Source organism: Culicoides brevitarsis, chromosome 2, assembly GCF_036172545.1.
Source record: "Culicoides brevitarsis isolate CSIRO-B50_1 chromosome 2, AGI_CSIRO_Cbre_v1, whole genome shotgun sequence".
Lineage (NCBI taxonomy): Eukaryota > Metazoa > Arthropoda > Insecta > Diptera > Ceratopogonidae > Culicoides > Culicoides brevitarsis.
In genome coordinates this window covers 35,235,032-35,250,615 of record NC_087086.1, presented here as the reverse complement: position 1 = coordinate 35,250,615, position 15,584 = coordinate 35,235,032, and the positions used below count along the sequence as shown (strand labels likewise).

At 27.6% G+C, this 15,584-nt stretch overlaps 2 protein-coding genes across 2 annotated transcripts; one reads left to right on the top strand and one right to left on the bottom strand.

Moving 5' to 3' along the window:
• Positions 1–1,092: 1,092 nt before the first annotated feature.
• On the bottom strand, positions 1,093–10,765 carry LOC134829019 (serine protease nudel). Its single transcript, XM_063842012.1, has 7 exons — positions 10,663–10,765; positions 10,377–10,508; positions 3,040–4,086; positions 1,885–2,075; positions 1,582–1,823; positions 1,242–1,519; positions 1,093–1,182 (listed from the first exon to the last, which is right to left on the bottom strand). The coding sequence occupies exons 1-7, from the start codon at positions 10,763–10,765 to the stop codon at positions 1,160–1,162; spliced, it is 2,016 nt and encodes a 671-aa protein (XP_063698082.1). The 3' UTR covers positions 1,093–1,159.
• A 2,359-nt stretch (positions 10,766–13,124) lies between these two features.
• LOC134829018 (pancreatic lipase-related protein 2-like) lies at positions 13,125–14,353 on the top strand. The gene is made up of 3 exons (XM_063842011.1): positions 13,125–13,333; positions 13,386–13,531; positions 13,587–14,353. Exons 1-3 carry the CDS (start codon positions 13,125–13,127, stop codon positions 14,351–14,353), a joined length of 1,122 nt encoding a protein of 373 aa, XP_063698081.1.
• Positions 14,354–15,584: the final 1,231 nt, after the last annotated feature.

Sequence of the window (15,584 nt, the reverse complement as noted above, 5' to 3'; positions counted from 1 at the left end):
TTTTATAATTTTTTAATTTATTTTCAATAAATTTTTAATTTATTTTCTAAATTTTTCATTTTTAAAATTTAAATTTTTAATTTTCATGAAGCTTCAAAATTAATTAAATTATTCAACATACAAAAATTAAATCTAATTTAAAAAAAATAAAATCTTATTAAATTTAATTTCATTACCTTTAAGATTTTTTTTTTAATTTTTATAATATTTTTTAAAATATTTTCAAATTTTAAATTATTGCTAATTGATTTTTTTTATAAATTTTTAAATATAATTAATTTTTTATTTTATTTTTCTAATAATATAAATGAACGCAACTGAAAATTTAATTAATTTTAATACAAAAATAATAAATAAATTAATAAATAAATTTTTAAAAGTATTTTTTTTTTTATTTTTTAAAAAATTTTTTTAAAACTTTTACTAAAAATAATTAATTTAAAAAATTAAATATTTATAAAAACTGCAAATTTAATTGAATTTTTTTTTAATTTTTTCTTTTAAATTTTTTTTTTACTTTTTTTTTTTGTTTTTTTTTTTATTAAATCTTTAATTTTTGTGTGAAAATTAAAAAAAAAATAAGTATTTAACTTACCTTTTAATATTTTAGTAAAATAAAATTATTTTTTGACGATTGCTTTTTAATTGAGACAAAAACAGAAAAAAAATTGAAAATGTTGACTCATACAAGAAAAAAATTTTCGGAAGTTGAATAACTCATTAAATTGTGTAATGCGTCATTTTTTTTATTATTGCTGAAAAATGTCAACGAAATAAAAAGAAAAATTTCTGCTGGATTGATAAAAATTTCTGAAGTCATTTATTGAAAAATTGCAAGCAACGCAAATAAAAATGCCATCATTTTTTTCTTACTCTTTAAATATTTATTGTTTACTTTTTGAATAAATGCATTAGATTTTACGATTTGTTTATAAAAATTTTTAATCACTACTTTTATATTTTTATTAATATTGCTTAGAGTCAATTTTATTTATTTATTTTTTTAATTATGAAATATTGTCGTTTAATAATTATTTTTAATGCTTAAAAATATCATTCTAATTAATATTATTTAAGAAAAAAGTAGATTAAAATACTATTCTAAGAGAAATTTGGCCAAAAAGTTTCAGATCGGTTAAAATTTTTCGCTTTGCTTCAATTAATTTGTGACTGCCGGGCATCCTAAAAATTACAAAAAATTAAAATTCATCAAAAAATTTAAAAAAATTAATTCAACTTACTGCAAACTGAGCAATTATCTTCGTCACTTCCGTCGCCGCAACCATCTCGACCTGAACAAACGATCGCCGTTGATCGACATTTGCCATTTCCGCATCTCAATGGACAATAGCGATTAACGCGAGACGATCCTCCGAAATATCTCGTCACAGACTGAGGACGAGTGCCGCACAAATGCGCTGGTTCATCACTTCCGTCTTTGCAGGAGACAATCGCGTTGCAATATTCGTATTCGGGGAGACATTCGCCACTGCGGCACATGAATGTGTTTTCAGGACATCTTTAAAAAATAATTTTTTTATGAAATTTTTTGATTTTTTCAGGAAAAAATGAAAAAATTACTTCCTCGATCTCCTAAAATCGCATCCAAACTCATCTTCGCCGTTGGGACATTGAGGTTTTCCGTCGCACAGAGCAGCTCGTGACACGCAACGATCACTCATGTGACAATGGAACGACAAATGAGGACATTCCGTGACATTTCCCTTCGCATTCAAGACACATTCTTCGTCGGATGCGTCGGAGCAATCTGGTCTGCCGTCACAAACGAAGAACCAACTGATGCAAACTCCGGTACTGCGACACTGAAAAAGTAAAAAAGGCAATTAATTTAAATTTGCCACACTTTTGAGTAAAATTAATTACCTGGAACGTGCCGTCAGCACATCCGCGAGTCTTGGCACTGCATTTTTCGGTTTCCGATTGATGCGAACAGTCGCAAATGTTGTCGTCGTTGCAGTAGGAATAGGGATCGGCGAGTTGGCATTGACGAGTGCTTGTGCAATTGAGCCCAAGGGAGACAGAGCCGTCGCCGTGATCGACTCGAGTGCGGATTTCTGTAAGAAATTTCATTAAATTATTATTTTAAAAATCGTAAAAAATTATATTTTAAATTTATTTAAAATTTTTTTTTTAAAGGAGCGAATAATATAAAAAAATTAGAAATAGGTATTTTTTTTAATTTTTTTTTATAAATTTTATGATGTTCGAAAATTTAATTGAAAAATTAAGAATAATTTTTTTTTTAATTTTTTCATTTTCTGTCAAAATTTTTTGGAGAAAAAATATTAAAATTCATTAAAAATTATTTTTTAAAAATTAAATGAAAAAAAATAGTTTTTTAATTTAAATATATTTTCAATTTAATTTTTAATAAAAAAAAAATTACAAAATATTGAACTGTATTAAAATTAATTTTTAAAAAATAAATAAATTTTATTAAATTATTCAAAAACCAAAAAAAAAATTTTATTAATTTATAGTTTATTTATTTTAACTAATATTATTTAAAAACTATAAATTAATTAAAAAATTTTTTTTTTAACAATTTATTAAAATTTATTTTTCGACCTATTCATTAATTTATTTATTTTTTAAAAAATGAATTTAATTTTTTTAATTATAATTTTATTATTTAATAATATTTGTTAATAAATTTAAATATAAATTTAAATATTAATAAAAATTACATTGAAAACTAATTAAAATTAAATAAAAACTATTAGGTAAAATAATTTTAATTTTTTATTAAAAAATTATTATTATTATTTTTTTGTTTGATTTTTTATGAAAAAAAAATTTTTTAAGAAGTAAATTAAGTCAAAAAAATTTTTTAAAAAAATATTAAATATTTAAAAATTAAAACTAAAATAATTTTTAAAGTCTTAAAATATTGGAAAATTCATTTAAAAATTAAATTAAATTAACAAAAAAAAAAAAAAATTTTTTTTTTAAATTTTACTCAATAGGATTTTTGAAGAAATAAAAAAAAAATAATTTGAAAATGAAAAATTTTCTTACCTTGAGTCTTTTTCTGTTCCTCAGTCATGGTAGAAGTCTCCATTGAAACCTTCACAGTTGTTGGCGCCTCCGTCGTAGTACTTGTTGTTGTTGTCGAAGTCGTCGTTGAACGTCGATGTGGCTTAAAAGTAGTCGTTCTCTTGCTCCGAATCGTACTTGAACGCACAGGAGCTGCTGTAGTTGTTGTTGTTGTAGTCGTCGTCGTACTCGTAACATCAATTTCGTTCGTGAAATATGGTTCAATTGTACTTCTGTCAATCAAATGCGCCAAATTATCGCTCGTTTCCGCACTTTCCGTCGTAAAACTAATTTCATTTTCTGTCTCGTTCGGATTTATTATTGTCACGAAAGGCATTTCGACCGATTCCTGCGGTTGGTTGTCATGATATTCGTCAAAAATGTCTTTTTCGACTTCCTGTTGGGGGTTTTCTTGGAAGTCAGTGACGTGATTCATCGTTTCTGGCGGCGATGGAGTCGTATAAAATTTATCTTCGTCGAAAATTATGACAGGAGGTGAAGTTGTTTCTGCTTCTTTCATCCATTCTTGCGTCGTTTGAACAATTTCTTCGCTGTTTGTGATGATTTCGTTCATTTCCGGGGATTCCGTGCTCAAAATTTCTTCGACAAAAGTTGTTGTTTCGTCATTTTTCTCCATTTCTTGCGCTTCTGTCGTGGTAACTGCCTCATTTTTCAGGAAAATGTTCTCAACAACTACCGGTTCGTCTTCATCTTTGCCCTTTGTAGTGTCAGAATCGCCGCTCGGAGGTCCCGTTTGCTGAGGACGAGGCGGAGGACCGTCAAAACTCTCGACTTTTCCATCGATGTCGTTGCTTTCGATGATAATTGCGTCGTCGTCAACGGCGATTTTGGGACCTTCTGTTGAATGAAGTAACTCTTGTTCGGTTAGACAAGTGCCTCCGATATTTCGAGCAGGAGACGAGCATTGACAACGTCCGAAGAGATTCGGGATCAAAAAGTCGCAATGAGAGCGGTAATCGAACATGCGGCAATGATCGTTGCTGTAACAAACGGTGCCGGGTTGAGCAGCTGAAAAAAAAGAAAAAATCCCGTTATTTGTTGGAAATTTCAATGGAATGCAAACCACGTGTTATAACAGTATCACTTTGAGTCGACTCGAATTATAACAGTTGAGGAGTATAAAATTACAAATTTAAAATATTTTTCGTTTATCGTAGTTAAAAGCATCTTTTGATGTTTTATTAAAAAATATTTTAGTAGATTTTTAATTTTTTTTTTACTGAAAGTCCTTAAAAAATAAAATTTTTGACGTATAAACGCCTTAAAAAAATTTTAAACCCAAAATTTAATTTTTTTTAAAGAGAAATTTACAATAAAAGAATAATTTTTATTATTTAAAAATGAGAAAAATAATTTTTCTCCAAAAATCGAAGTAATTTTTTTTTTTTTTTTTAAAAAATAGCTTAAAAAGTGTCAAATCTATAAAAACTTCAAAAATTTCTTAACATAATAATTTTTTAAATTGAAAAAATTTAAAATATTTTTCTTAATTTCAAAAATTTTTTATTTAAAGAACTGGAAAAATGCAATTTTTGAATTTTAAACATAGAATCACTTAGAATTTGTTTAAAATTGAAAAAAAAATAAATTATTTTTAAGAAAAAATGACAAAAAATTTAAAAAAATGTTTTTAAAAAGTATTATTAAAAATTTAATTTAATTAATATTAATAAAATTATTTAAATAAATATTTCAAAATAAATATTAAATATTTTTTGAATAAATAAATATAAATTTTAATTAATTTTGTTTTAAAAATTAATTAAAGAAATTCAAAATTAAAAAGAAAATTCTTGAGATTTAAATAAAAATTTAATTAAAAAAAAATTATTAAAAATTTAAGTTGATTTGTTTTAAATTAAAAAAAATAAGTAAGGTAATTAAAAATATTAAAAATTAAAAAAAACATTTAAATTGATTTTTTTTATTTAAAAAAATATTTTTTTAATTTCCAAAAATTAAATAAAATTGAGAAGAACTACTCAACTACTTAAAAATCCATCAGAAAACCAATTCTTTGATATTTCATTATCTCAATTTCCGCACTTTCAACAATGTTGCTACATAAAACTTGATAACTTGTGTAAATAAATTATTGAAAACTCATTTCACCTTTTACTATTTAAAAAAAACCTTCTCTTTCATTTCATTTTAACACTTGAACTTGATCTCTTCTTGTTCTCTCCATTGAAATGCTAAGTAACAACGTCGTTACCTTCTAATCGCAGCGTCTTTAACTCCAAATATTTAATTTTAATACTACGAAGATCTTTCGTGACTTTTTTTGTGTGCTTTCCATGTTCGACACAACAACAAAGAAAAGACAAACAAACAAAAGATCTAGATTAAATCTGTAGACAAAATTCAGAGAAAGTAACGAAAAAATTCCACAGCAAAAAAAAATTATCACTTACAACAATTTTTCTATTCATTATTTTTTATTTAGTTTGGTCATCTCATTAAATTACATTAATTTTTGTAATATCATCTACATTTCCACTTGAACTTGTTACAAGAACGCCCGAGCGACGCATATTGTTAACCCAATTAGCGTGTGATTTTTTTGTCGCGCGCGCACTTAGCTATAAAATAATTAGATGATTTTAACGGTTAATAAGCCGCGAACTAAGTGAGAGAGATGAGATGCGAAAATAAAGACAAATTGCTCTGTTTTATTGTCAATTTTTTTTTTTTGTTTTTATTTTTTTGCAAGACGTGGAAATATGATACTTTTTTTTATCTTTAATGAAATTTGTAGAATAACGTGGAATAATGGAACACACATCGTGTCACAATTTCTTTCGGATAATGATGTTTTGCCATATAATCTCATATTTTACGGCTGTTTTTGACCAAAATTGAAGCGGTTTGCGCTGAAAAAGAAGAGCGCACGTTTCTAACCATGCGAGAAGGAATGAGTTCAAAAATTTAATAAAAAAAAATAAAAATAACTGTCCATTGTACTTTATTGAACAGCTTGATCCATAAAAAAATTCTTATCTTATTTCCTGTGTTGTGCAAAATTGTGAAAAATTGACGTTTCGCAATAAGAAAATTAGTGAAAAATTTTTTTAATGATTTTTTTTAATTTTCAACTTAAAATGATTTTTTAAGAAATTTTTGGTAAATGAATTCTTTTTTAATTGATTTTTTTAAATAACAGGTAAGTTTTTGAAAAATAATATTTCATATTAATTAATTGAATTTTTGATTTTTTTTCAGCGAACACAAGAAAATCCGGAAATGAAGTACTTTTTTTGTTCTATGCTCAGTAAGAATTGTAACGAAAGCATCAGGCAAATATTTGCCAATACTAACCATTTCAACAGTCAATCTACTCATATCATAAGCATGTAAAATATATTTTTTGAGACACTGGATAAAACTAAGTAAACTGTAAGAATATGATGCTGGTCTGTTCATCGCAGGTTTTAGTATAAGGGATGAAGAAGTACATATGTTTGGCAGCATGGCTGAGACATCCAAGTTAAAAATAATTCAGGAGGCACAAACATTGCATTCGTCGGCAAAAATTAAATAACTAAATCTCCTAAAGCTCATGAAAAGACCGAATATTACAGCTAAATTCGCACAATTTATTTCATTTAATATCAATAAGCATCTGGTAAATCGGAAAATCATAAAAAATCACTTTGATGGGCACATTTATTAATACAGGCATATGATGGTTAAAAATTGAGGTATTAGGAAAGTTCAAGGAAAATTTTCTTTTAAGCTTATTAGACTTTTTAGCAAATATTTAGAACAAATTTCTTTAATTTCTTTCATTTCTTCCTTCATTTCTTTAATTTCTTTCTTTTACCCAAAAATTGTTTAAAATGCCTCCTTTGATCTTCCATCCAATTATTTTAAACCAAGCAAAATATTTATTTTGTTTTTTTTAATATTAATAGCTTTAAATGTAAAACTATAAACAATAATTTAGGAAAAAATATTTCGCAAAAAAATCGCAAATATTTCGCAATTTGCGAAACATGTAACATTCACACTGCAGTTAACAATTGCCGATATCGATGATAGAATAGAGGTAAAGTGTACGTGTGTTGTCGGCTGCTACTTCTTCTTCAATATTGTTCGGTATATTGGTTTTGTGTGTGCTCACGTTAACCATAAATTTATCGGAAACAAAGAATATCTGTTTTTTTTTGTGCAACAGAACGAAAGAAAGCAATATTATCATTATTATTGCTGCACATTTTATATTCACTTTAGTGCTCTATTGTACAGGTGCAGTTATAAATTTCTTTGAATCACTTTGATTTAGTCTTTTTTTTATTCGTTGCTTCTTTTTTTTCACGAAAAAAAAAACTGAGACATTATAATGCGAGAAATGCACATTTTTATTGACAGCTCACATAAGACGACTGCACCGGAGAACCGGTGTGTTAAATATTTTACGTGTTTGACACGGTGTGAGAGAATTGATTAAATTATTTACATTCACTTTTAATTTATGTTTATTTACTACTATTTTGACTAATAAGACGTTGTTTCGGAAGAAATATTGAACATCATTAGATCGTACAGTAATTGGTCAATTTTTCTATTTTATTATTTTTTTATGTTTTACTGTTAGCTTTTTTTAAATTTAGTAGGCACATATTCCGAATCAATCATACATGGCATCATCAATTTCGATTATATGCTAATAATATTCGATTGATGCGTTTTTAATGTTATTCTTTTACACAAAGCGAGTTTGTAAGTAGGTAGCTGCCATCAAAATGTTTAAATTAATACATGTTACAGTCAAATGCTTGTCTAGAAAGAAACATTTTAAACATGATTGGATAATTAGAGGTAAACGGACTTTTTAGGCGGCATACATGTTTTGTTGCCCGTTAGCCAGAGTGTGGTCTGATCATGAAAATTATTATTATTTATTAAATTAGCTCACTCATTCAAAACTCGAACAGAAGAATGGTCTCAATCAAATGGAAAAAAAAAATGAAAACACGGAATCTCGAAGCGATTTGTTGCAATAATAATACTAATAATAATTGCCATTTACTTACAATTCAAGTTGCTTTTCAAAGAGAGTTAATGTTGTAAACGAGGTTGTTGTTATCTCGCACTCATCATCTTTCACCTATATTTACCCGACTTTAATGCATTTTTCGCGATGCTCGGTGACGGCGAATTAGCAAAGAGTGGGTCATGTTTGCTAAGTAAATGACTTGAGGCTTGTGAGAGTGTTGAAAATTGACTCCTTGTCAATTATATTGAAAGAAAAAAAAAAGTAAAATCGTAACAACTTGATTTGAAAAAGTTGTTAGAAAATTTCATTCTAAAATTTGTTCAGAAAATGAACCCAAAATTCGAAAATATTTAAATAATTTTTAATTATTTTTTTTTTAAACTTAAATTTTTTATGTCTCTTCAAATTCTTCCAAACCAAGCCATATTTTAAAATTAAATGATTTTAAATTTTTTTTTTCAAAAATAATAAATTAATTAAAATAAATATAATTATTTAATTAAATAATATACCTAGCTGTTTAATTAAATTAACTAATTAATTTAAAAAAATATTTAAAAAAAATTAATTTAAAAAAATTTAAAATTTTTAATAAGGTTTATTTTATTTAATTCTTATTGAATTTATAAAAACTTATCAAAATTGTAGAAATATCAATAATATTATTTTAAATTTATTTTTCTTAAAAATACTGAATACAAAAATTTATAAAAAAATTTTTTCAAAAATATGCCCAAAATTAAAAAAAAGTTCTTTAGAATGTTTTTTTTTTAAATCTTAATGTTTTTAGGTCTCTTCTCTTTGTATGGAATTCATTAGCAATTAGATGGAATTCAGTTTATTAAATGATTTTTATTTTTTTTAAGTCATTTATCAATTTTAATTATAATTTTATCGAGCTATTTAATTAAAATAATTAATAAATTTTAAATAAAATTAATTTTTTTTAGAAAATTATTAAAAAAAAAATAATAATCAAGAAAAATATTTTACCAAAATTTAAACATTTAGTGAAATATTTTTCTTTTTTTTAAATAAATAATTTTCTAAAAAAATTATTTTATTTAAAATATATTAGTCAATTAAATTAAACGGCTAAATAAAATTAGTGAAATATTTGTGAAAAATTAAAAAAAAAATTTTTTTAAAATATCAAAAATAATTTTTAAAAATTAATTTTTATTAAAATAATTTTTAAATTATTTTAATTTTTTATAATTAATTAAACAAAAGTATAAAAAGCCGGAAATTCATAAAAATTCAATAACTTCAAAATTTCACGACCACCCTGCCTAAAATGTAACCATTTCTAACGCCTCAACAAAAACTACACAAAAGGTGATTCTGAGAAAGTGTTAACACAATTGTTATTAACAATTAATTCACATCGTTTTAACTGAATGAGAGGCCAAATCCAACTTTGAATGAATAGGCAATTCCGTGTGTAAATACATTTAATCTAATTTACTTTTGTTTTTTTGAATAAACTCGTTCATTACAATTTTACGATTACAACAACTGCAAAACAAGCTTCAAAAAAACCTGTGTGCAAGTGTTATAAATAAAATAGTTATCAAAATGTATCACATTCGCTTCTATATAGTTTACTCTGTTAACCTAAATCTTCAAATGTTAATGGGTGCTTATTATTTATTATCATTATTACGCGTTTTTCTCTCTGTTTTTCTTCTCTTATTATTTTATTATTATATTATTTGTAATAATAATAAGACAAGATCGCAAGTTTAAGTTCAAGTTTGTTTGCTTGCAGCACTCCTTTGGTGCAAAAGTAGCAGATCGATAACGCGAATTAGAAATTTTTGCATTTTTATTGGCATCATTAAAGCGCTAATAAAAGTGTGTTTAAGGAAGTGTTATAGCGCGACATTGTTACAATAATAATACGACAAGTATTGATGATGACACGATACAAAATAAATGACGTCTAACGCGATAAAAATCTGCGGGGCAAAAATTTAGGCTAAACGTGTGAATTATCTTTTATCGCTTCTCAGGTAAGTGTTTAAAATAGGAAAAAGCATGTCTTGCATGATGTTTAATTTAAATTTCTTTTATATTTTAATCGTTTCTCGCGAAAAATGCGCATTCTATCTCGCATCTTGCACTCTGACACACAAAAAAAATTTCAACATCACGATATGTGTAAAATAATGCATTCTTTCTTTTCTTTCTTCCCTTTTCATATACAAAATCATGCGAAATCTCAACTGGTTGTAATTAGATATCAAAGTCCGTGGCAGAGGCTCAGGTTATGGGAAAATGTCATTTTTTAACTTACGTGACAAACAGGTGTGTTTACGAAATTGTAAAAATCCGTCAATACATTGACAAGTATTGCTGTTGCAAGTACTGTTCGCGACACGCATCGAACATTGCTCGGAAAGAACACACTCGTTGTTCAAAAGTTGCGCTGTAAAAAGGTAAGAAGATAAATAAAAAAATGTAAAAGGTAAATATCGAAGGTGCACCAGCATCCTCCGTCATCATCATTAAATATTGACACTAAACTTAAGAATCTTTTGATATTTACTCAAGATTTAAGAAACGCAAGAAGAGAGATCTACCTGGAAGACAAACGGTGTTGTTGTATCTGATGTAGAACGGTGAACAATCACAAACGCCATCCAACGAGCAGTAACTTCCTTTCATGACGTCCGAACAATCCATGTCATGCGAACAACTTGCTCCTAAGTAAATATTGCTTTGGTTACCATCATAAAGGTTGTTGTGATCTGCCACGACTAATGTCATTAATAACGCTGTCGTTAGCTGGAAAGAAGAAAAAGGTAAGTTATTGTCTTAATTTATCATGCTAAAGTTGAAGTTGTTAGAAAATAAGTTTTATGGAGAATATTGAGGACACTAACAAGTAAGTGTTTATGAATGGGATTTTTGACAAATTGGAGTTTTGACAGGTGAGAGGAAATTATAGTTTTAATCAAAAACATTTTTAATTTAACTCTTTTATTTTCTTTTAGATAAAATTGTGAATAAAATTTACTAATTTTTGTTTATTTTTAGGTTATGTTGATTTCCTGAACCGAAATAGAAAAAAATTGCCATCACAAATAAGACTGACTCTTTACAAATGTATGATAAGAACCCATATTGACTACTGCAGTACTATTTTTGAACAAAAAGGATGAAATTGAAACATTACAAAAAATACAGAATAGAGCATTACGAATTTTGACCCAAGGGAACAGATACAGCAGGATAAGTGACATTTTGGAGCAAACAGAACCCTTCAGTATATGGCAACGAATATGTTTTAACGTTCTAATCATCATTTACAAAGCAACAAAGAATCTGTTTCCAAACTACTTGACATCTAACATCGTATAACTTTATAAGAGATACTAAAGTAATCAAAAAAAAAACCTAAAATCAAAATTCTGGAATGAGCTTAAGTATTTGTAGGCACTTTTAGTTTGGTTGGGTATACCACAGAGATACTTGAAATACCCAAATCCACTAAAAATGTCTAAAATCTCAAAAGCTCATTCCAAAATTTTAAATTTAGGTTTTTTCGATTACTTTAGGCCTAACTAACACAAAACCATCAAAAAATCTCATGCCATATTTTTTTCGATGAAATTATGTGATCGAAACTCTTAACCTCTAAGCACGTGAAAATCCAAAAATTCTGAAATTTCCATTTCAAAGCAATTAAGAGGAACGAAATCAATCCATCCAATTCGTCTTTCAATCCTTACATTCATATAAATCAAAATAGTCTGAGAAGCAAAAATTTGATAAGAGCAATAAAAAAAACTTGAAAAAGAATTAATGTATAAAAATTTTTAACAAAACTTCAATGGAACCAAAGAAAGTTTTTTTCAAAAAAAAAGAAGAATGCAAAAAGTGATACAAATACTGAAAGATTTCAAAATTAATCTCAAAGAAATTTGAGTTTTCCTCAATAAGAAAATTTAGAACATGAGATGCTTTAAAAATATTTCCGTATGAAATTTACTTGTTCAATCCCTCAACACAAAATCCGAAAAAACGAACCTGTCATAAGTTACATGCAACATCGAAAGGCACATATTCCACGTTATATCTCAACTATCTGGAACGCAGAATTATGATATGGATCGAGGTACGCCCCTTTCTCTTGTTTTGTTCACAAGAATGCTCATTCACACACAAGCGATAATTAAGTTGTGTTACATCAGATTCAAAGTGCATCTAATGATAAATGATACATCTTTAAGCCGATATCTCTGTTTACTTATTGCACCTAAGCAAGCATACTTTTATGCATTGCACGCACAGCAAATTCTCTACATTGTTTGTGCCTTCTTATCATTCAAACAATATCCATATCACATACAGACATATGATTAGAGTTCTTCTAATATTCATTCAAAAAAAGTACCGCACTTTCTGTGAAATATGCATTTTATGGAAGAGAAAAACAAAGAAATCGAAAAAAAAGTTATTATATTACATATTTGTTAAAAGATAAATACCCATTTTTTTCGATGTCTTTGAAAAAAAAGAGAATATTGTACGCGTAACAGCACAAAAACATCAAACAGATCACGATCATTGCATGGCTTTGACCTTCTTTTTATGTAGCTTTTTTTCTCCGTATTATTGAAAAAATACTACAGGTTAACGTTATAGTGTTTTGATATTTATTATATGACTATATGTTGCTACATGCGAGATGCGATGTTAACATTCTTGTAAAGTTATCATCATCAACGAGGCAGAAAAAAGGTTACGCTACTCATTTCATTTCACGGAAACTTTTTTGTTTTGATTTTTTTTTTCACTCAATTTTCGTCGAAAATTGATTTTGTGAAAACAAAAAAAAAACACTTGCTTCAACAAAAATTTACGTAATTCAAAGAACTTCAAAAAATGTCAATCAAATCCCAATATGTTTTTCGACCTCGAAATCATTATTTGAAAAACTGCGAAATAAATTTGCACAATTGTATAAACATCAAATCTAGAAAAACAAAAAAATATAAAAATCGAAAGTTTAGTATTTTTTAAGTCAGTCTTGAAAAACATGGGAAAACTTTTACTACTATTGATGGTTTTAATTAGCAGCTTAATTGTTGTTAACGCGGAAAACGATGAACGAGACAAAGATTACAGTTTTGGAGACATTTTTACCGTCGTGAAAACAATTATTAAAAAATTTAAAGATTTTGTGTTTGATGGATTGCAAGTAGCTGATCCTATTGATACTGATACCACTTTTTGGTGCTTGAATAGGTTCGTGAAGTTAATTTTCTTTAACTTAAGCTATTGAAAAATGAAATTTTAGGGAGTCTCCAGATGATGAGATGCAACAAGTAGCTATGCATGATCCTAAATTAGAGAAAAAAATCAATTTGACGAAACCAATAGCTTTTATAATTCATGGATGGATTGATCATGTCAACAGAGCTTGGGTTACGGATTTAATGAAAGGCATAAACTCTAATTTTTCAAACAGAAATCATTTTTTAATGAACTTTTGTTTTAGATTACATCAAGTACATTGACATGAACGTCTGTGGCGTTGATTGGTCTGATCTAGCAACTAACGAATATGTTCTAATAAAGAAAAAATACGCTCCAAGAGTTGCAAAAAACCTCGCAAACTTTATAAAATTCTTGTACAAAGACCATCAAGTCAGTTACGATGACATTTCTTTAGTAGGTCACGGTTTAGGAGCGCATATAGCAGGCTTTGCTGGATCTCGTCTAAAGGGTAAAATTGGTAAAATTTTCGCTTTAGATCCTGCTGGTTTGTTATACACCCATCCGGGATTACTAACTTTGGGAACGACAAAAGATGATCGCTTAGATCCAAGTGATGCGAAATACGTTCAAGCTATTTACACATCAAGGCTGAAGAAGAAGGAATGGTTGTCAATGGGAGCTATTAATGACATTGGCCATGCCAATTTCAAACCGAATGGAGGAACATCTCCTCAACCAGCTTGCAAAGGAAAATATTTGTCAAGCTCAGCAGCTTTGGAAAAGTTTTCTTGTAGTCATTTAATAGCAGTTGATTATTTCCGATATGCACTTGATCCGGAAAACTTTTTCGATTTCTATGAATGTACTTCAAAGAAATGTGACAATCCAGTAAGGTTAGGAGTTTATGCTGATACTTCTAAACATGGCAACTTCACGGGAGTTACAATTCCTGAAGCTCCATTTACAACAATTAATTTGGTTAAGGAGGATCCAAAAATTCATCTTAATAAAAAATCGAAGAAAAACGAGAAAAATGACCGCGATTAAAAAAAGTGCAATAAAAGTAACAACTCGCAGGAATTCCAATTACATATTTTTCTCCGTCTCTATTTCCAGACAATTAAGAATTAACACAATTCCGTATGTTGTAGTTGTTGCAATTCTACTTCCTACGCTCTTCTACTGCCCTAATGAAAGAAGATTAAAAACTCGATTTACTTATTTGTTTACAATTTGCGTGCTTTTTTATCATCGCCGTTTTATTATAATGCCATATATACAACTTATTTGATGCAATTCACGAGTCGTCGATTGGAATGGAAACAACTTGGAAGATGAAGAAGAAGTAAAACTTGTACAACATATTTAGTAGCTGTGCATGTGTTGTTGAAGACACAGTTAGAGAAAAAACTAGTATGACACTCGCAGCGCAATAGATAGAATGAAGCACGTTAATGACCTAATTATTATTGTTTTGCACTCTTTTTAATTCGCTTTATTTGGTATTATTTTATGTTTATTTATGTCTGGATGTGTGCTTGCTCGTAGCTACGCTTTAATTGGTAACCTAGATAGTTGTCGTTTTTTTTCTGCAGTTTAATGAAAAGGTAATTTTTCATTCTTTTCTTCCGATTTTTTTTTGTTCAATAGGTAATGGAACTGTCATCAAAGGAGAAAAGAAGCAGAAATGAATCATCTTTATCACTTTGAGTTATGCCGATTATTTGAGAGGATGAACAAGCTTTGGGAGAAGAAAAGTTGGTAAGTAATTTGAACTTTATAGGTAAAAGTTGAATCAACTCATCTGATCCAAAAATCATCAACATCATATTTAACATCAACTTTAACATCATCTTTAATCATGAAAGTCTGAATTAGCAACCATAGACTGAGAAGATCTTCCTTCTGAATTATCCTTGACTGATTTTCAAAACTGTAGTTATTTCCTCCATTAAGTTTTTTTTAATGAAAAAGGTTAAAAATCAACATGCGACAAAGCACAGAAATTTCCAGAAATAATGTAATTCTCGTTTTTTCTTCTTCAACATCTTCTATTTGTTCTTTTGAAACAAAATGTTGAAGAAAATGTCACACTGTTGTCTTATATTCTGTAAAAATCAACAGAAACGACAAACTCAGCTGCGCGAGTGCATTTACCTTGTTGATTCTTTTCTTACGAAATCCATTACTTCATCATTACTATAATTAAAAGTTATATGATTAATTTTGTGTAAACATAAATAATGGAGATCTCGTTTCTCATCAACATCAAGCCCAG

What these genes read in the sequence shown, in the direction of transcription:
- LOC134829019 (XM_063842012.1), bottom strand. Translation starts at nt 10,765, where the DNA reads ATGGATTGTTCGGACGTCATGAAAGGAAGTTACTGCTCGTTGGATGGC. An exon ending in CAACACCGTTTGTCTTCCAG is followed by an intron (nt 10,509 to 10,662) that starts GTAGATCTCTCT and finishes ACCTTTTTACAG; the next exon opens with CGCAACTTTTGAACAACGAG. An exon ending in GTGCTGACGGCACGTTCCAG is followed by an intron (nt 1,824 to 1,884) that starts GTAATTAATTTT and finishes TTACTTTTTCAG; the next exon opens with TGTCGCAGTACCGGAGTTTG.
- LOC134829018 (XM_063842011.1), top strand. Translation starts at nt 13,125, where the DNA reads ATGGGAAAACTTTTACTACTATTGATGGTTTTAATTAGCAGCTTAATT. An exon ending in ACTTTTTGGTGCTTGAATAG is followed by an intron (nt 13,334 to 13,385) that starts GTTCGTGAAGTT and finishes ATGAAATTTTAG; the next exon opens with GGAGTCTCCAGATGATGAGA. An exon ending in GGTTACGGATTTAATGAAAG is followed by an intron (nt 13,532 to 13,586) that starts GCATAAACTCTA and finishes CTTTTGTTTTAG; the next exon opens with ATTACATCAAGTACATTGAC.